Source organism: Poecilia reticulata, chromosome 1 (genome assembly GCF_904066995.2).
Source record: "Poecilia reticulata chromosome 1, P_reticulata-male-v2, whole genome shotgun sequence".
In the NCBI taxonomy this organism is placed as follows: Eukaryota; Metazoa; Chordata; class Actinopteri; order Cyprinodontiformes; family Poeciliidae; genus Poecilia; species Poecilia reticulata.
Window position 1 is genome coordinate 23,059,563 of NC_088830.1, and position 21,095 is coordinate 23,080,657.

Genomic DNA, 21,095 nt, shown 5'->3' on the forward strand with positions numbered 1-21,095 from the left:
AACAGTTTGTGTTGATCTTTCACATAATATCCCAATAAAATACATTAAGGTTTGTGGTTGAAACGTTGAAAAATGTGAACATGTTCCAGGTATCAATACCTTTTTCGGGTTTGATAGAGACCTTTGAGTTTTAACTACATAAAACCAATCAGCATGACAGTATGTTCACCAATACCATGACAACAGAGTAACTTAAAATAGATATAAGTTATACATGAGTAAGAAGAAAGACGGCAGCAAATGATTAAAGAGTGAAAGTCATACATATTCATCCCACATGAAGTGACATATTTAAGGTTTTTATTCCTGGTCACTTTGATATGTTTTGATGTTAAAAACCCAAAATTGAATTTTTCCCAAAAATTTAAATATTGCATAAAGTCGATAAAAGAGATTTTAAAAGCACAAATGTTGATTTACAGAGAAATATGTCCACGCACTGCACAGTATGCACTCAACTTGGTCATCAGCATTTCAGTGTGGCTTGGAGGTGATCAGTCTGTGGCTCTGCTGAGCTGTTCAGGGGTCCCAGGTTGGTTTGATATTAGCATTTAGCTTCTCTGCATAGCTCTGATGTGTCTCATCTTCGTCTTGATAATCCTCTGTAGATTCTCTCCACAAGCTTTAGGTCAGTCTGGTTTTCTGGCCTGTCAAGCACCATGGTCATTAAACCAGCTGCTGGTACTTTTGGCAGTGTGAGCAGGTGCCCAGTGCTGCTGAAGCAAATATAAATCTCTCCATAATGATTATAAAGTTCTTGAGAATTTAACTGGCGAGCAACTGGAACACATACATCAACTAGGCTGCGTCTTTTGTGAGGCACAACGAAAGTCTATAAGGGTTTAACTGTTGTATGAGTTTCTCCACTGTAACAGCACATCTTTATGCTTCACAGGAAACTGGATGCTTTCATCTATGACGCAGCAGTGCTAAACTACATGGCTGGCAGGGATGAGGGCTGTAAGCTGGTAACCATTGGCAGCGGCAAAGTATTCGCCTCCACAGGCTACGGCATCGCCATTCAGAAGGACTCGGGCTGGAAACGAGCCGTGGATCTGGCTATCCTCATGCTGTTTGGAGATGGTAAGGCTGGACAGCGTTGGTAACACTCATGACCAATAACGAGCATATGCAAAACTTCACAAAGGTCAAGAGACAGTCATTATTTCTTTACGTTGTGCTTCCTGTTCTAACAATATTTGCTCAAGATTTTTGAAGAGCAGTTTTTCTTGAGTGCTTTTTTACTTATTTTCAGCCATTTTCAGATTTTATTTATTTATTTATTTATCCATCCTTCCATTTTCTTACACCCTTGTCCCTCAGTGGGGTCGGGAGGGTTGCTGGTGCCTATCTCCAGCTAGCATACCGGGCGAGAGGCGGGGTCACCCTGGACAGGTCGCCAGTCTGTCGCAGGGCAACACAGAGACACACAGGACACACAACCATGCACACACACACTCACACCTAGGGGCAATTTGGAGAGGCCAATTAACCTGACAGTCATGTTTTTGGACTGTGGGAGGAAACCGCAGTACCCGGAGAAAACCCACGCATGCACAGGGAGAACATGCAAACTCCATGCAGAAAGACCAGGGCCTGGAATCGAACCCAGAACCTTCTTGCTGCAAGGCAACAGCTCTACCAACTGCGCCACTGTGCAGCCTGTTATTTATTTATTTATTCATTTATTTTATTTGTAACTAAACTGTAACTTGTAAATTATTTAGGTAGAAAAATATTCCTAAACTCAAAACAGTCCATTTTAAATGTGATCTTTAAACACTTTGTAGAAAAGAAACCAGCTGGTCTCCATATCTGCATGAGAATCATGCAAAATTCACTAAGCAATTAAATGGACTGAAAAAAGCATTTTAGTAAGTTGACTCCAAACGTCTATTGGCTTAAGAGACATGCTTGCTGGATTTGTCTTGACTTTCAGCTGCAACTAGTTTTTTTTAGGCCTGTGGTGACTTTTTTCTTTTTGCTCTCCACATGACTAATTTTAAGCAAACGCTGCATAATATGCCATCATGGCCAGCTGTTGGAGCTTAGCCGAAAATGAGAGAAAAGGAATTAAAGGAATCACACCAATCAGGCATTAGTAGTAGCCGATTTCTGATCTCCTATGTTGTAACATTGTAAGCCTCCTGATTTTCATTGACTCCAATTTTTCTTCAAGCACTATATTTAACATCATCATGTGTTTTTCTAGCCTTCCTGCTGTGAGCAGCCATTAAATATTAATATTTGGAGCAGAGCACTATGTGCGAGAGAACAGTTGCTGTAAATCAAGGTTTTACCATTATTTTACAACACAGATAAACTGTTATAGTCCAAGTTTCAGACTTCCTTTAACGCACGCTTTAGCGATTAGCATGACTAGTGTGCTTTGGCGTAGTCAGTGTAAACGGCAGAATCTGTGTGTAGAGAGTGCAAATCCTTACCTCTGAGATTTCCTAAATGCCTGAATCATTTACAAGTACAGCATGTTCCCTATCAAACAGGTTGAAAACGGAAAAGGATAAAACTGAGAAACTTTCTTCTCCTAGGTATGCCTTGCTGGTATCTGCTGCAGGTCACTTCTGGGTCACTTCTCTCCTTTGCCAGTAATGTCTGTTGCAGCTTGAACAAACGGCTGACGTGAAAATAACACAAGTTATTTTATTTTATTTTATTTGTTGTTGTTGTTGATAGCTGGAGTATATTTGTTGGGTTGACCTTTTAGGTGTGATGTCTTAATAAATAGGGAAATGAAGATTTTCAAATTCTGTTCACCACCCATTTTCTAAACAAAACTCAGTTAGAAAATCTGTAGATGTATATCTCAAAATTGCTACAAAAATAATTTCACCTTTGAAGCACACAACACATATTTGGATTTGAAATGTGTCATGTTCCTACTACGTAATACATATCTCTGCTTTGTAGCAACTTGCGCCCAATGCCTCTGTTCTTAACAACGATTATTGAAATGAAATTTAGAACTTCAAAATGCTTAAATGGGCAGCTTTCAGTTTGACACAGTAGAACCAGAGAAAATACTCAGAAACTGTTGGGCTGCAGGATGAAACAACCCAAGAGCCAAGCTTTACAGAGCAGTCGACATATAGCAGCAACCCTCCTGTTGTTGTAGGTGTAAAAGCTTTAATGTAGTGTGAGTGTGTATATTTAGCTGCTCAGGAAACACTCAGAAAACTGTTTGCCACAAACCAGAAAGAATACTGATGAAATTACCTGAAAGCAACATGGTGGATGGAATCATTCTTATGCATATGCTTCTATATGCTGCCGCACAGGTGTGACTGACAGTCGGTGTCATATGGATTGCAGCAACTGCCTCCATATGTTGGCAGGCTGACATGGAAAATAAATTCACCAGGGGATATGGGAAGCAGATTTTTATCTGATTTATACAGCAGCATCTCAGCAGAGAAATTATACTGAATTTGTCAGTGATGTAATTTGCTGCTGCATTTGTTATCAGTTTCTGTCAGCCTCTTTTCAGGTTCACTTTTTACTCCACCAGTTTGATCCTGCTGACATTTTCTTTTCAGTAGTTGGAAACTGAGTTCCTACAGTCTGGAAAAATCTGGAAAAGTAATCAATTTGATCTTCAATTGAGCCCACAGTTATTCATACCTCTGGCAGATTTAGATCGATTATTTTTTTGATAGAAAGTGAGATGGACATTCCTCAAAAATAAAATGTGAAAGAAGTAACCACCATGAGGGAGGGTTATTTGCTGTGATTCTTTTTTTAACATCACAGCTGTCAAAGTCCTTCTAATAATAATTGTTGAACATATATGTGCATATTTCCACTTGTATTTAAATAACCATTGTCAATGAGCTATATATTTCTTTTAGGCTTGGAGGTTTCCATACTGTCATCATAATCTAGTTCCTTCCACAGATTCTCTGTAAGAATTAAGCTTGGACTCTTCAAAATGTTTTGATGTTCTGATATCCAGTGCTTTTATCTCTGTATAAATTATTACCTCCACATAATCTCATATGTTATTGTGGTCTTGCTATAACAGAACATATTATTTCAATATGCATATGCAGCAGGTTGTCTGAGTGTCTGATTTATCTCCCATTAGCATCCACTGGCTGCAGAATGGTGACTAATGATGGTGATACAGTGTGGAAAAATGAGATAGCTTTTGTTTGTTGTGATTAACCGAGCCAATCTTAGCAGCAATCTAATTACATCACTCTCAATTATGGCATAATTCAGTTTGCTTGATCATAAACCTGCAGTAAATTATTACCAGGTAACTTCAGACAAATAATGTCTGTTTCCCCCCTGAAAGTTTGCAAGTAACTATTAGTAATTTCCTATTTGAAAAAGTAACAGAAAAAATGTGAATGTTTTGCGAAAACGCACTGTGAAGGCTGTAAGCTGCATGTTTTCAGTGAAAATTGCAGAAGCGTTTGGAGTTAATTGCAGAAGACTTGCTGAAATGTAAGAAATAGGCAGAAACAGCGAAATAAAGCAAAAGGCAAGGAGAAAAACTGTAGAAAAGGAGCATAATGCAAGCAAAAAATTTGCCATGGGATTTTATGAAACCTCTAAAAGATATCGAAAAGCTGAAATAAAAAAGTATTTGAAGAATGTGACTACATTTTAAAGTTTGAATGACATTTCAAGGTGAAAGTACTTGGAATTAGTTAGCTGTGAAAGATTATTTGGGGGTAAACTTATTTCTAATAACACACATTATCTAGCTGTCTGCCTTTTCGAAAGTTATTTTTGCAGTCAGTTATTCCAATATAAGTCACAAAACTGCCCTCTCCAAATTAAATAGGCGAATTAATTCCCCCAATTAATTCATTCCTGCATTCATTAAACCCACAAATGTGACACACGTCTAAAATTCAGCATCTTTTGTGGAATTATAAATACATGTTGCATCAAATTACACAAAGTTTGTTTTCAACCAGTAGTTTTATTTTTCCCTGACTTCTTGGTGTTCAGTAATCCACGAGTTATTAAACCTCACATGAGGTTAATGGGTGTGTAATAAAAAAAAAGAAGCCTAAGAAGTGGGTGACAAACGCACGGTAAAGTCTTGTAACCATGATCTAACAGGTGTTCTAGAAGTTTGAATCATCATTCTTGATTTTCCTAATCTGAATCTTATCAGTATGGTCTTAATCGTCTTTGACTATTTACCTTCACAAATGGCAAACGTTTAATTGTGTAAGATTTTGTTTTCATTAAAATACGTAGACACATTTGGAATTGAGGTCACACAAAACATCTCGTGTTCTAGCCATTTTATACAACTGGCACGCTTGTGTTATGCTTATTTGTCCATGTTAAAGATAGACCTGTTGGTCCTTTGTTACTCTTGTCTACCTTTCTTTGAAGCAGCAACAAAATGGACTCCATTGTTGTTGTTTCTTTGAACTAGCAGCCCAGGTAGTTGAACAATTGTATGTGTGAAAGGCTGACACAGCATGTGTAGAAAGGGCACAGCTATGTACCTGCTATTTTCTTTCTCATGATGGCTTTACTCAGCTCAACCTTTTCTGGCTCTCTGTTGTGGATGTTATTTGACTTAATCAATCCCTCCAGGATGTTTCAGTGTTTTTTTTTTGTTTTTTTTTTTGTGTGATTGTTGCTGCAATTGTGGCAATTGTCATGCATGTTTTTAATAATGGAATAACACCATAACATGGCATACAGCTCAAAAAAGTCATTTTTACATAATACCACCCCTTTTTAAACGTGTTATCAGCTGGTGTTTTGGCAGCATTTTAAAATGTTGTCTCTCAGGAGAGGTTTAACAGAAAAGAAACAAATGTTCCACGAGTGAACTTTTGCCCTCTGAGAATCCAGCAAACCATTCATGTCTTGCTGCTTACTTCCTGTCACATCTCATGCGGAGCAGCATGCTGACGCGCACACACTCGTTCAAAGACGGTGGCCTTCAAGGTGCTATCACTTTCCATTGTGTCCTGTGTGATGGATAAATAGGTCAGCACAGGGAACACATTCACCATGGATTAGATCTCTTAGCGTCACACTGACTCAGACTTTTACACAGATTGTTTGAAACTGTGTCGCGTGCATGCATGCAACGTGTTTGTTACATAAATAACTGCATTTGTGCACTACTCTTTCTTAATTTTTTTTGTTTGCCTTGTACATAAGGCTAACTATTCTGACATTACCTCATTACTTCATATGGGTTGTTTGGATGTCAGGATACATACAGCAATCCAGGTTAGGAGATCAGACTCATCGATGTTTGCTCACATCTGTCGAGTCCCGTTTTTGTCTTGGTGAGAGCTTCATGTCTGTGTGTGCACAGGCAGGGTTTTAGCAGCGTCCTCACAACAACACTCTGAGAACAATTTTACCTGAGAAAATGTAAATTAAGAACAAAAAGAAGAGGGGTTTGTTGGTGGAGATGGATGAGCTGGATAGTACAAGAAAAGAGAGTAATTCATAGGCGATTAAATTGATTTTAATTCTGACGGATTATTACTTTATGAAATGCGTAGTCAGCTCCTTCCGTGTTTGGTTTACATCGCTTGGCGTAAAACAAAGACATATTGTCCAGATGGCGTAACTGCAAGCATCTATTTGGAGAGAATATCTCTTTGTCTAAGCCTGCTGCAGGCCGAACCGGTTAATTCCTGTTCTGCGTTTTATTTGAAATCTCTAATTTCGTTTTAATTTATTTTATAAAATGGATGTCAACAAAAATACTTTGCTGTATAGATATGACTCAAGTCACGCATAAATTGCAAAAAAATACTTCGACGGTCGAAGACGTTCAGTCTGAACTATGGACTCAGTTCAAAGTCAATGCCTCTTCATAAACAATCTCTCTCATGAAATCAGCAGTGAAAGTAAGTTCAAAGGTGTAGATTATGTGAATAAGTGCTTAATTTTGTAAGTGCACATTCAGAATTTTCATGGGGTAAAAATGTATTACCTTATTCATTTTCAAAATGATTCACAAACTTTTTTTTCATATTTAATTGAACCTGAAGCAAAAGATGTCGATCTTAGAGGTTCGTTTGTGAAAATAAACTGAAGGATAATGATGTATATCATAGCTTGTAACATTTCTTTTCATGTCATTGGGGTTTGGGAGAAAAAAAGACTTTATTAATAATAATAATAATAATAATAATAATTAATAATAATAATTAATTTAATTTGTACCGCACTTTTCATTAGAAAAAATCTCAAAGTGCTACACAGTGCAACTAAAATCGTAGATAAAATCAACATCATGTGGAGGCAGAATAGGCTTGCTTAAATAAAAAAGTCTTTAAGCCTCTTTTGAAGTCAACCAGTGGTTGTGGAGCTCTCAAATAATCCGGGTAGAGAGTTCCAGAGACGGGGGGCAGCCACAGCAAATGCCCGATCTCCCATGGTCCTTAATCTGGATCGAGGAAGGTGGAGGAAGTTGCAGGCTTGTGATCGTAGAGATCTGGTGGATGAATGTGGAATGAGAAGGTCCTTCAGATAATCCGGTGAAGTTCTGTTTAAATATTGATGGGTAATGAGGGCGAGTTTATACTGAATTCTGTAGGTGACAGGAAGCCAATGAAGGTCATGCAGAATCGGTGTAATATGGTCAGATTTACGGGCCCTCAAAAGAATCCTGGCTGCGCTGTTTTGAATGTATTGAAGCTTCTGAAGATGTTTTTTATGGATTCCAATGAACAGAGAGTTGCAGTAGTCGAGCCTGGAGGAGACAAAGGCATGGACGAGAGTCTCGGCATCAGAGAAAGAGAGAGTTGGACGAATTTTGGAGATATTACGAAGATGAAAGAAACAGGTTTTAAATAAACGCTTAATGTGATTTTCAAATGTAAGATGAGAATCCATTCTAACTCCAAGATTTGTAACTGTGGTGGAAAGGGGGATGTCTTGTCCAGAAAAGAAAATAGTCGTCAAAGTTGAAGATTGAACCTGGTGAGGTGTTCCGATCAATATGGCCTCAGTTTTGGAAAGTTCTGATTCATCCACGTCCTTATCTCTGGTGAAAAATGGTGGTGATGATGCTCCAGTTCTAATGTACCCTAGACATCAATCTGGGCATAAAGATCAGACCTTGTAAAGATCTCTGTTAAAATCTGCTGGTTACTGAAATGTTTGACAAAAATGTTCAAGCCTTTCAAAAGTGATTATTAATGGTAAGGCTCCTCTGGGCATTCAGAAATAGTAATTCAAAATGACATTTGTTCCATGTATGTAAGTATGCATTGTCCAGTTCTTTCTTCTCTTAAGAGACAAACTGAATAAAATTTGTCTATCACATGATCCCCATGACGATTGCTGTGTGACTATATTTCCAGGTGACATGGAGGAGTTCGAGGCCTTATGGCTGACAGGAATCTGTCACAACGAGAAGAACGAGGTGATGAGCAGCCAGCTGGACGTAGACAACATGGCGGGGGTCTTCTACATGCTCGGGGCTGCCATGGTCCTGTCACTGATCACCTTCATCTGTGAACATTTGTTCTACTGGCAGCTGCGTTTCTGCTTCATGGGCGTGTGCTCGGGGAAGCCCGGGGTCACGTTCTCCATCAGCAGAGTGAGTGTTCCCAGGTTTTATTTTAGCTCTGACCTTTGTCCTCCTGACAGAAAGATCACAAGACCGGCTGTTTTGAAGCCACCGGCACTGGTTGAAGTGTATCAAGTCAGTCAGGTGGATGTGATGACTCATCTGGTTTACCTGTAGCTTTTACTAGTCTAGACAACTAAAAATACACAATATGTATCCTTCACTTCACATAAAAGCCATTTCAAAATCTGAATTTGCTATTAATAGGTGAGCTGGTGCTTTGGCACTTCTGGTAAAGATGTAAAACAAGCCTTAAAGTTTTTACTGCAGTGACATGATCTCCAGATTAAGAATAAAAAAAAAATTACTTTTCTTTTCAGTGGGAAGAAATAATTGTGCTTAACAAATAGAAAAGACAAACAAACTTTATAATGTGTCGCCAAATAATTAAGGTAGACATAATAAATATCCAGAGTGTGAGAAACATCAGATGTGAAGCAGAAACAAAGTTTGGCTTCGTCTCATCTACTCAAATTAAATGCTAGATTTTCTAAATTGTTTGGTATGAGATTTTGAGATTTAAGATTTCACACATCTCTAAGTAGAGTTGTGGGGAAGACTGCTTTCTAGCACAACATATATACTAAATTGAGATATATGCTAAATTGAGGTACATACACACTTTGCTATCTTAGAACTCTGTATCTATAAGAGCAGTCAGTGGAAATGAAGACGAATTACGAACTCTATGATCCATTTTAGCCTGTCACAATCCAACCACGCCCCACCTGTGTTTATTTAGTTAAAGCAGGCGTTGCAGCTGTCCGTGAGACCACAGCCCTAACACAGGTCACACAAGGTGACAAGAAGGCATCACAGGTCCAGCCTCAAAGCGTTTGGTGAAAAGTAGTGAATAGTTAGCTGAGACGAAAAGGAGCTTTAGAGAAGAAAACATTTTAGTCCTTGCCAAGTTCACACAAGTAAATTAGATCCATATAAATAATCCTTCTATTGTACTTGATTTGCATAATGTTACCTTTCAGGGGGCAGAAAATTGCTTTGTGCAAATGATTCATAGCTAGTTACTGGAATAAAGGCCACCAGTATTTATGTGTTAAGAAGCAAGGCCTTTCTAATTGTAATGTCATTTAGTTTACACCCACACTGACTAAGGTGAAGGACCCCAGACAGAGATTGGTTTGAAAAACATGAGAAACTGGTTTTGCTTGATGAACTACTTCCTTCTCAATCAAAGACACAGTTCAGAAAGGGCAACCTATTACGGTTGTTTCAGGACACATTTGCTAAAGACTGACGCAGCGTTCTAAGATTGTGAAACATCTACGATAGTTTAAATGCAGTTTGTTTTACTGGAACGCATGAGCAAGTAGCACGGCAGCGAAAAGCTATCGACACCGGCCGAGTTAAAGAGATCAGGTAATGGAAGAAGGGATAAGCAATCACGTGGGTGACAGAAAAATGGGAAAGGTGAGAAGTACCAACAAAGAAGTGTGCTCACGACCTCGGTCCCGTTACTTTTCAGCCAGAGAAGCAGCAGATGAAGAGAGATAAAGACAGACAGCCCCATTGGAGCAGCTGTCGCTCATCAATGCACCCTGAAAGCAAGATTAAAAAAAATAAAAAATACAAAGGGGGGGATCAAGCCAAGAGAGAAAAGAGGGTTGATGGTTAACAATTATGAATGCGGCTCAGTGACGTGGAAAGTGACTAAGAGACAGACAAAAACTGTTTCTGACAAGTCGACGCCTTCGAGGAGCGTTGGCCAGCACACTCGCTGGTGGGCAGTGTGTCGTCAACCTTTCAGATTTGACTGTCGCCTTGACCAGATTCTCGCAGCCTGTATTTGAAGAACATGTTTGCTTGACCCAACACCAAACTAACCATTTCACCATTCATCAAAAGCCAAACACACACTTTTTTTCGACAATGGCAGATTACATCTATCAGACATAATATCATAACCACTTTCCTGGCAGTGTGTTGGGGACCCCTGTTACTGCCAAAATGGCTAACCTTTTGAGATGTGGACTCTACTAGACCTTGGAAGGTGTGCTGTAGTATCTTGCACACATGCATGTTAGCAACAGATCCTTTAATTTAGGCGTCTCAAACTCGAGGCCGTAAAAGTCCGTTTCCCAGCAGCTTTTAGACATGTCTCTCTGTTGCAGTCAAATTAAATAATTAGGTCACCGGCAGGGCTCTAATCAATTGCTTGAGTTTGATCGAGTGAGCCAGTTACACATCTAATTGTTACAGGACACCGGCAACATTTACCAGCAGTGGACTGGAGTTTAAGATGCCTCCTTTAAAAACCTGTAGGGCGATATTCACTTGTTCCCACAGACACTCAATTGGATAAAGATGTGGAGGTTTCAGAATTCAAGTTGATACCTCAAAATTGTTGTGGTCCTAAAAATTATTCTTGAACTAATTCAGGTTTCTGGCATGGTGCATTGTGCTCTGGAAAAACAGAACAGACATAATGTAAAGCTGTGTGCATGAAAGGCTGCGTATAGTGTTTAACATTGTACTTGCCCTTTCGCCACTCTGTCTTTGGTTCACGACTGTTTCTTCCTTTGACTGTTTTCATAGACACTGATCACTGCAGACCTCTAGGCATATTATATGGCCCTTGTAAAGCTCTTTTACATTTTTACACTTCCTCATCTTTCCTCCTTCTGAAGGATCAAATTTGAAGGCAAAATGTTTAGTCACCATTGAATGTAATAGTTTGCAAATCCTGTTGTTTCGTTCAGTGGTCATAATGTTATGTGTCATTTGTTTATACAGACGTTAAGTAACCAGTTTCTCACATATAAAGAAGGTTAGAAGTGGCTCCCTGGCAGTGATTTATTTTACAGTTTAGTGTAGGGGAACATGCAGAACTCTTGTGTAGCAGCGATGTACTATGAATTCAGATTACATTGATTAATCCTATTGATTTGTGGTCAAAACCACAAGATTAGTGCTTCTTGTGTGGCTTCAATCAAGACACTGATCTGCTCAGTGAATACCTGGTTTCTTATATGTTCCTGAGCTGAGCCAGTCCATATTGTTCCCCAGAGATGATTCATTCATGAACTTAGATCCTATAACTGTTTAATAGAGTAAACATACTCATAGTCACAGAGAAGATGGCAATGCATTAACTTCTCTTGTTTCTGTTTGCCTCTGTCTGGTGTTTGTGATGCTCTCTCTCTCTTTCTGTTAAAACCCTTTCTGGTTCTGTCTATTTCAACGCATTTTAATGTTTCCTTTCATACCTTGCCTCACACTCTCTTTTTTCCCCCTATGGTCTGTCTCACCCTGTCTTTCTCTCTACCCTTTTTTTCTTCCATTTTCACTCTCCAGGGTATCTACAGCTGCATCCATGGGGTACAAATCGAGGAAAACAAGTCAACCATTGACTCACCATCTTCTACCATAAAGAAGAACATGAACAACACCCACTCCAACATCCTACGGTTACTTCGAACTGCTAAGGACATGACTGCAGTCCCAGGCGTCAATGGCTCTCCACATGCAGCCCTAGAGTATAGCCACAGTAGCCGTGAAGCGGCCATCTATGATATCCAGAAGCACCGGCACAGCCTGGTGGGTCACCCTGCAGATTGTAAGTCTGCTCCGCCCTATCTTCCAGAGGATCCCATGTTCAGTGATTATATCAGCGAGGTGGAGAGGACTTTTGGCAACTTGCCCCTGAAGGACAGCAACCTCTACCAGGAGCATTACCGGCACCACCACCCGGCCTCGGCTCTGGGTATGTCCGGCCCCCCACCCAATAGGCCGCGTAGCTTAGGCAGCGCTAGCTCGTTGGAAGGTGGCATGTTCGATGCTGACAGTTTGGGGGGAGGGGTAGCGCCCATTTTCACCACCCAGCCCCGCCCCTCAATGACTCACAGGAATACAAGTAAATTTGACCTGATTGCAGGCCACACCGCTGCAGATACCAATCAGGGTGGGTTCAAAGGAAGCAATGTTTACGGGAGGTTTTCTTTCAAAGGAGGAGCATCCAGCACTGGGCTCATCGGGGGACACGACAGGTACTGTGGCGGGGGAGGGGGAGGCTCAGGGGGTGACGATGGGAACATTCGCTCTGATGTGTCGGATATCTCCACGCACACTGTTACCTATGGAAACCTGGAGGGCAGCACCAAGAGGCGTAAGCAGTACAGGGACAGCCTGAAAAAGAGGCCAGCCTCCGCGAAGGTCAGACGGGAGCAGGACGAGATAGAGCTGAACGCCTTCAGGAAGAGACCCCACCACCACACCGTCCACCACCACTTCCCCCATGGGCCTCTGGCACACCGCCCGGTCTCACCTCCCCTGGAGCGGAAGAGGGGAGGAGGAACGGGTAATTCTTCACCTTACATATTCCGCAAAGACAAAGACAACCTGAGGGATTTCTATGCGGACCAGTTCCGCTCCAAGGAGGGCAAGGCCAAGTGGGAGCAAGAGGGTGGAAGTGGAGGAAGCGGTGCAGGCGGTGGTAGTGGTGGTGGTATCTGTAAAAGCTTAGTGCCTGTGGAAGACTTCCTCAAAGGTAAAGGGAAGAAAACAGAGTGCAAAGGTGGGATTGGTGGAATGTCAGCAGGGCAACAGGCTCATACTTGCTGGGAGAAAGGAGTTTCTGGCCTTGGAGGGGGAGGTATAGCAGGGGGTGACTGGGAGTGTCGTAACTGCCACACTGTGTGTCATCACAGTGGAGGAGGAGGCAGCACGTGCTCAGCTAGCGGAGTTGGGGGGAGTGGCAGTCGCCCCAGCTCTGCTACGCTCTGCAAACGCTGTGATTCCTGCAAGATACAGCCAAGCAACCTTTACAACATCAGTGAGGATAACAACATGATTTTTAGTGGTCTGAAGAGCAGCATAGGACCTAGTCAGACCCAGACTCATACACAGCGCAGGAAACTAGGGCCAGGGGGGAAGGTGTTACGGAGGCAGCACTCTTACGATACATTTGTAGATCTGCAGAGAGAGGGAGCTGGTCGCATGGGTGGGGTTGGAGGAGGTATTGGTGGGCAGTTTGTTCAGCCCCGAAGTGTGAGTTTGAAAGAAAAAGACCGTTACATGGAGGGCCCCAGTCCCTATGCACACATGTTTGAGAGGTATTCGGGTGAAAGGGAATCTCCCATGTTTGGAGGAATAGGAGGGGATAGAGCAGCAGGAGGGTCCTCCTTCAGTTTGTACCGTGGAGGAGAAGGTGGGTTGCATCGACGTTCAGTGGGGGAGAGAGACCTGAGGGACAGAGACAGAAGTATGATGGGAGGAGGGGGCTGTGGTGGTGGTGGTGGTAACAGAGGGGCTGGGACTTACTCCTTGTCTAAATCTCTCTACCCAGATAAGGTGAACCAGAACCCCTTCATCCCAACCTTCGGTGACGACCAGTGTCTATTACACGGTGCCAAACCGTACTACATCAAAAAGCCACAGACGCAGCAGCAGCAACTTCTCAACAACAGCCGAGGAGGAGGGGACTTCCGCAGCTCCATGGGAGCGACTTCCTATTTGCCCGCGTCCGCCACAGCTGGGGTGATGTCCAATGTGGCCACAAGGTACCCCAATGAGCTGTGCCTGGGTGGGGTGGGAGGACCCATGGGGAACCACCACGGGGCCAACAAACTGCTGCCCGGAGGCAGGGACACGTTAGGTCTGGGACAGGGACAGAGACCCTTCAATGGTGCCAATGGACATGTTTATGAAAAGCTCTCGAGCATTGAGTCAGATGTCTGAGACTGGTCAGAGGAAGAAAGGGAGAGATAGAGAAGATGAAGTGGGTGAAGAAAAGAGTGGAAGAGGACAAAAACTAATGACTTCTCTGTGTGAAGAGAATGAGGGTACACAACAGTGTGTGTGTTGTTCTCGGTCTTCTAAAAGGAGAGGTTCTGGACAAAACACAGGGGCCTCTGCCACATAAGGTTTGGCAAAGTTCAAAGTGAGAGAAGTTTTTAATGAGACGAAAGGATTCTGGTGCTGCTCCAACGCTTGAGCGATCTGAAGGGAAGGGAAGGGAGGGTTGGAGGGAGTGGGAAAAGGTGAGATCAATTCTCCAGTCTCTGCTCTCCTCACATCCTTACGGTCTTTCCCTCCTTCCTGCAGTCTGTCCAAACATTTTGTTTAGCAACGGATATACAATCATGAATGAGAAATCTACACTTCTGCCGAAGTAACAGGGTAAACTAACAATAATTGTATTGATGATGTTAATAATATTATTGAATATTATTCTAGTGTTTAATGATGATGATCAGTTTGGATTGTTTTATAATATTATTATTATTATTATTCTTATCATTATTTGATTTATTTAAATAGTTCATGTTATATATTTGTATGATCTTAATTCGTTCTTAGTTCGCCAACATTACAGGAGGCTGGGCAACCAGTTCACCGATATTTGTTGGTTTTCTGTATCTTCTTTCCTATAAATTCTTCATGTTTTACTTTTTTAACTTTTCTTACTTTGACTGCAGTGAATTGTATGTAAGAGGCATGATAAGCTGAGAGCATTAAATGTACTTTTAAATTTGTGATTTTTATTTTTTATTTTTTTTTCAACTGCAGAAGCAACATCATCATACTGATTTGCGGTTTTTGTTACTTGCTTCGCCAGTACCAAAAGGGTTTCTCAATTTGCGCTGGATGTGCCTTAATGGGACTTACACTGATTTTCTATCCATTTTCTTTTGATAGGAAGATCCTCTCGCAATCAGTCAACTGATTTGGGAGCAAAGACACACGAGAAAACCATTCAATATTATAGTTTTAGTTTCATCTGGTGCCATTAAACTAAGCTTGCAATGAACAAATTGAAAGACACCATGGGCATTAGATCAAGAGGAAATATATTTACAACATTCCTTTATTTTTAACGTTAACATAACTATGGGAGGCTTATTTTATTTAAATAATGTATTGATCCCAAGCTCCTTATACGAAATGATAAAGAAACTACCAACGCCAATATAATCTTGATCCGCTTTATGGAAAACCACAGAGATCTAGCATTACATATTGTTTTTAATACCTTGCAAAAAAAATATTGTTACACATTTATTTTAAGTAAAATCAGAAATACTTAGTTGCAATGTCTCATTGAAGTTGCAATGACACATTGCAACTTCAGAGTACATAAAGATAACGAGGCTACTACAGCCAAATGCCAGTATGGGAATAAAGGCTGGAAAGAGTGAGACAACAGTCCTTCTGGTTCTTTCTGAAGATAGTAAAATGACTCGTCCAGCACCTCTGAAGTCTACTAATTAGTACTGAATAAGATAGTTTTGTTTGCAAGTTAAAAAAAGAGCAAAAATATTGCTGCCTATATGTCAAGTATATATAAGCAGTGATCCAAATGTAAGTTGTGTAATTGAAAAACAGATGAGCAAACATTGTGATTTGTCCTGTGCTGGGAGAGGGGGACTTCAACACCACTGACTCTTTAAGAAAATGACTGCTTTATTAGTCCCCAATTCTTGAAGATAATGGTAAAAAATAGACCATAGCTGTTCCCTCAGTCGGTGTCTGCAAAGTGTTTACTTTTGCAGATGAAACAATCAAATTGTTGTCATTTTCTAGGCTCTAGTTTTTATAATGCTTTTACCCGCCAATACCAATTTTGACTCATTCCAATTTCTCTGTAAGAGCTCTAATATAAAATATCTGAAATGTGTCTTTAGGTTTTACTCAGTTTGAAACCTAATGAAAAAATAAACAAAAAAAAAAAAACAGAAAAATATTTCAAGCACTAAAAATCTGCTACAATTAGTCTTTTTTTATTAGCGTGATTATATGAAAAATAGGTTACCCTAAATTATTTTAAGAGTCTTGTGTGGCTTCAGTGCCAGAGGTTGCAGAAGCCATGTGGCTGGTCGTGTCACTTTGTGCAGCAGCTCTTGTCTAACAGTGTCTGTCAGGACTGTGAGTTATTTGGGGTTTATTCTGGGGTCGTAATTTCTTGTGCTTCACAAATTATGACCAAAATTGGAATCAGAAACACAATCAATGGGAATGTGGTGTAGAATAAAATCCTCAAAAAAAAAAAGCAATTAGGGTATGTGAGGAGTGAGCAGGTTTGTGATTTTTTATTTTTATACTTTTTATAATGTTTACAAGTTATTTAACCAAAGGAGAAATAAACTGGTAAGCATTGGCTTGTAACATGGAATTAGGTTAGGACCACTGGCAATGAGTGGGTACAAAACAAGGGTAAGAGTTACTGTTGTGTTAAATTAACCTTAGAGTCATTTCTAGTTGAAATAAAACATCTGTTACACAATTGTTGACCCACTCTATACTGGATTACATAGTTAGTGTGAGGACAAATCGAACATTGTCTGGAAAAGTGGAAAAGTGTAAGTCCTGTAAAGATGCCACCTTTAACAAAAGTGATACAAGGCCGCACAGAAGACAAGAGTCAGAGTCAGAAAGCTTACTGAGAAGGCTCAGTAAACTGAGCCTTACTGAGAAGGCTCAGTAAACTGAGCCTTACTGAGAAGGCTCAGTAAGCTGAGCCTTACTGAGAAGGCTCAGTAAGCTTTCTGGGGAAAAACAAGGACTTTTTCTGTAATAGCAGACAGAACTGTAGACATAAACCATAAGAAACAAAACAGCTGCCTGACAGTCTGTTTCAAATCAGCATGGAATCCATTAAGGTTTTATTTCCTTTTCTGATTTGAGAAACATCTACTTAAAAGGGACAACGTGTAAGTAATTAACAAGTTGCTAGCAGCATTATCAGAGGTCGGCAAATCACTGTACACGCATTGAATACAAAAATAAGTTGCAGAAAAGTTTTTACTGTACGATCAGAGGTGCAAAAATGTCACGCCTTGTGATGGGCTTGCAGTCCGTCTGCATATATACTATTCCCTTGCTCAGATGTAATCTTTCAGACTCAAACTCTCAGAGATCTCAGTGCTTTAAAAAGAAAAAAAAAACTTCACTATGAATTTATGTCATTCCTGTTGGAAACAGGCTTTAAATATGGAAAACTGCAAAAAAAAAAAAAAAAACAGACTGAATGGATGGATATATAAATATTTCTCCATACATATTTTTTAAACACGTATCCAGATTTTAAAGATACTATAGTGAAAAGTCATTTTTCAGACTAAATAGAAACTCTGTAGACTTAAACTGAAACTTTGCAATAACTGTCCAAAAAGTACCCAAATGCTGATAAGATCTGTTTTTATCTATTAAACATTGAAGTGCTTTATAGTCCAATGCCACTGGAAGGAAAAAACAAACAGGAAAAATCACAACTTGCTTACTAAAATATAGTATATAGCTCGCAGACATTTTGATACCTTTTAGACTGAGCCTGACTCGCTGTTTTTGTGCTTTTTACAGTCTTTATTTCAAATAAGCACATAAAAAAAAACTATAATCAGTTTCTGAATTAACTGCAGGCAATAGATTATGCCCACAAATACAAAAATGCACTGCTTGTTCAAAGTTGTGGGTCCAATATTTTTAGCTACCAAAATATAAAAAGCTATAGCCTTAAACCGTCCTTTGCTGAACTGTAAAGCTGTCACATATTTAGACTTTGAGAAAGGATGAATTTTGGCTTCAAATCCAAGCCAAAATTGGCTTGGATTTGAAAGTCAACAAAAAGTCATCTGTTGACTTTTTGGGGAGAATATGAGAATGAGTTATATAAACTTTTTGTATAAAAGGAAAAAAAAAAAAACGGTATGGCTTTTAGGATTTTGACACCTACCAAATCTACAATTGCCAAATTACTAACAATTAGAGAAAAATAAATACATATTTTCAGTCTCCTTTTGCCATTTAGCATGCAGATTCAGTCATTTTACCCGCTCTAGATCTAATACAGAACCACAATGTGACTGAATGATATTAACTTGTAAAGCCCACTCAGAACCTTTCTAGACTTTTCTTCTCTTTGGCTGACAAGTCAGTATGTATGATACTTAAGGTCTCTAGTGTTTGTATGGGTTTGCATGTATGTGTTTCTTTTTCTTATTTCATTCTGATGCCGATGATCCGTGCAGTTCTGTAGATGTGTGTGAGTGTTTGATTTTATTTTTCTTTCAAGAGAAAACACCAATCCAAGACTGAAATTCATGCTGAAGTGCATACAAATATGGCTGAATTAATTGAAACATTTTTTATGAAAAAGGTCATATTGTGGTGATTTAAATACCAGTTTTCTTGACTGTTTCACACTTTTCTTCAAAGCTGAGGTCTTGGTTTGATTCTTTGTCACTAAGAAAGTGGCTCTTTTTCATAACCTCTGCTTATTTTTTGTTTTTTGCTTTTCTCCCTTTTTTAAAAAAAGCTAAAAAAAAAACCTCATTATTTGTTATTGTATGTGCCTGAATACATACGCTTGATTACCTCTGTGTGTGCTCATATGGAAGAGAGGCAGAGTGAGTGAGACCACTGTTTGTTGTACATGTACAATAAAATGAGATGTAAATATCTTACCTCACATTCATGAACTTTTGATAATAACTGTAAAGAAAATGAACAGAGTACATCTATTTGGGATAAATCTTTGATTAGTCAACATCCCTTCAACAAAAGTGCTTTTGTAACGACTTCAGGCCAGGAATTGTGCAATGATTTATTATTACACTTAGTGCACATATTTAATGAGTGAAGGTCTGTGTTTTCATTTTGTTCTTGATTTGGTCTTTAAAAAAAGGATGTTTTTCTCAAAGAAAAAAAAATGTACAGGACCTTCATTTATTGGTAAACAGAAAGCACAATTGACATTTTTACAGAGCCGTTCTATTTTCCCCTCTTTGTCTTAAAAAAGAAAAGTCTTTGTTTTTTTTTTGTGTGTTTTGCTGCAGAGGATCGAACTTCATCCCTGAGCTGTACAGATTGTGAAAAGTGTACATACAAGAAAACTCTAGTTCATCCTTGCATTCTTTTGTATGGAGAGATATTACTTGTGTGAAGAGAGTATTTCAGATTTGATTGAATATTTAGTAATATTGAAAACGAGATTAAACACAGTCAATGTGAAAATAAGTGCTGAGAAATATTATTCTTCTGTCTCTTTGGAATAAAGGTGTTGAGTATTAATAAAAAATAAGAAATCTCAACTGAGTCGCCTTTTCATTGTTTTGATCATGTGTAATATTGTTCAAACCTTCATATAACTTGTAAATCGCAAACAAATAAAATGTTATTTGTACCATTTTTCATACTGTGAAACTGAAATGAAATGTTTATGTGGTTTTGTAAAATTACATGTGTGTATATATTTTTTAACAGAAAATACTGTAAAAAAAATGTTTGCAGTTCACTTACAGTTCTGGGGCAGTTTATATAAAATCAGACTTATATTGGGATTGGAAGGATTTATTGCACTGTTTTTCTTGTGATGGAATGATTTTTGCAATGTTTTCTTACAGGGAAGAGTTGGATGCTAGTGTTTAAATTCATTGTGGATTTTCTTTAAGGCTAAAAGTATCAATATAACCACAAATATACACGTACCCCACTATTACTTAGATAAAAGTCCTTCAGCAAACTGCAGAAAAACCATGAGCTTTTTGCCAATATTCTGGCTGAATTTGACCACTCTTTTCATCAGATATGGTTGAGATTGTTCGAGATGTTTCATGGTCTCCCACAGCTCATAAATGTTCAATATCTTTCCAGAAGCTTGATCTACCCCAAACACAGTTTCTTTTTGTTGGGTTTGCTGTGTCTAGAAAAAAAACAAAAACGAAGTTGTTGCTTTGAGCTAAAGTTAAAAATGTTGGATGTAATCTTACTTTTTTATTATTCCATCCACTTTTAACAAAGTAAAAGCAAAGACCCTTAGCATGGTGCTGCCACCACCATGCAAACCAGTTGCCACAGTTTTCATGGGCCTAAAAAATAAGCCTTGTCTTGACTCCTCTGAACATGTTGGTGATTGCTGGAGCCAAACAGCTCAAGATTTGTCTGTTCTGAGCAAAACTCTTTCCTGAAGAAGCATTTGGCTTCTTGTGTCTGCAGCTTCAAGCTTTTAATTGTGCTCACGTTGGAGCAAACCCTTCAAAGTAAATCTTATGTCAGATCTATTCCACTGTTGATACTGGTGTTCCAGCAGGACCCAAAGGATGGCTTGAGCCTTGGTGGATCTTGAATACAGTACATTAACTAATCCCCTCCTCTCAAAGTGAAACATTCGCCACATTTAGGTGATCATAAACATCAAAACTTTGGGAAGGCTAACACTAAACTTCCTGAGTGGTCGACCTCAAGCACTGACCTCAACCATATTCAGAATGTATCCACTATGCTTCGAAGGGTGGACCTGTGCTATGAAACTGGCTAATTTACATTAGCTTAACTAATTCTAAAGGGAACAGAGGTTTTCAAACAGAGAGAATGATGCCAGAAGCTTGTTGAAATGTACCCAAAGTGTAAGTGACGGTTTTATTTCTATTTGAGCTTGTATGTAAAATGACCATCCAACAAAACCTTGGATGCTTTTAGGAAACTGCCAGCATTTTTATTCTGCCTTGATAGAATCCTGTTGAAGTGTGCAGGACCGTCATTGGTT

The 21,095-nt window shown here is 39.5% G+C and overlaps 1 protein-coding gene across 6 annotated transcripts in view; it reads left to right on the forward strand.

The window, feature by feature from the left end:
- Window positions 1–19,641, forward strand: part of grin2bb (glutamate receptor, ionotropic, N-methyl D-aspartate 2B, genome duplicate b) — a 130,681-nt gene extending 111,040 nt beyond the window's left edge. For 4 of the 6 annotated variants that reach the window (XM_008416111.3, XM_008416129.3, XM_081609227.1 and 1 more), the window contains exons 14-16: window positions 896–1,083; window positions 8,328–8,566; window positions 11,909–19,641. In XM_008416111.3, the coding sequence (XP_008414333.2) occupies window positions 896–1,083; window positions 8,328–8,566; window positions 11,909–14,290 (2,809 nt within the window). In that variant the 3' untranslated portion in view covers window positions 14,291–19,641. The remainder of the gene's footprint in view (window positions 1–895; window positions 1,084–8,327; window positions 8,567–11,908) is intronic. The other 2 variants (XM_008416156.3, XM_008416166.3) reach the window with 2 other exon arrangements.
- Window positions 19,642–21,095: the final 1,454 nt, after the last annotated feature.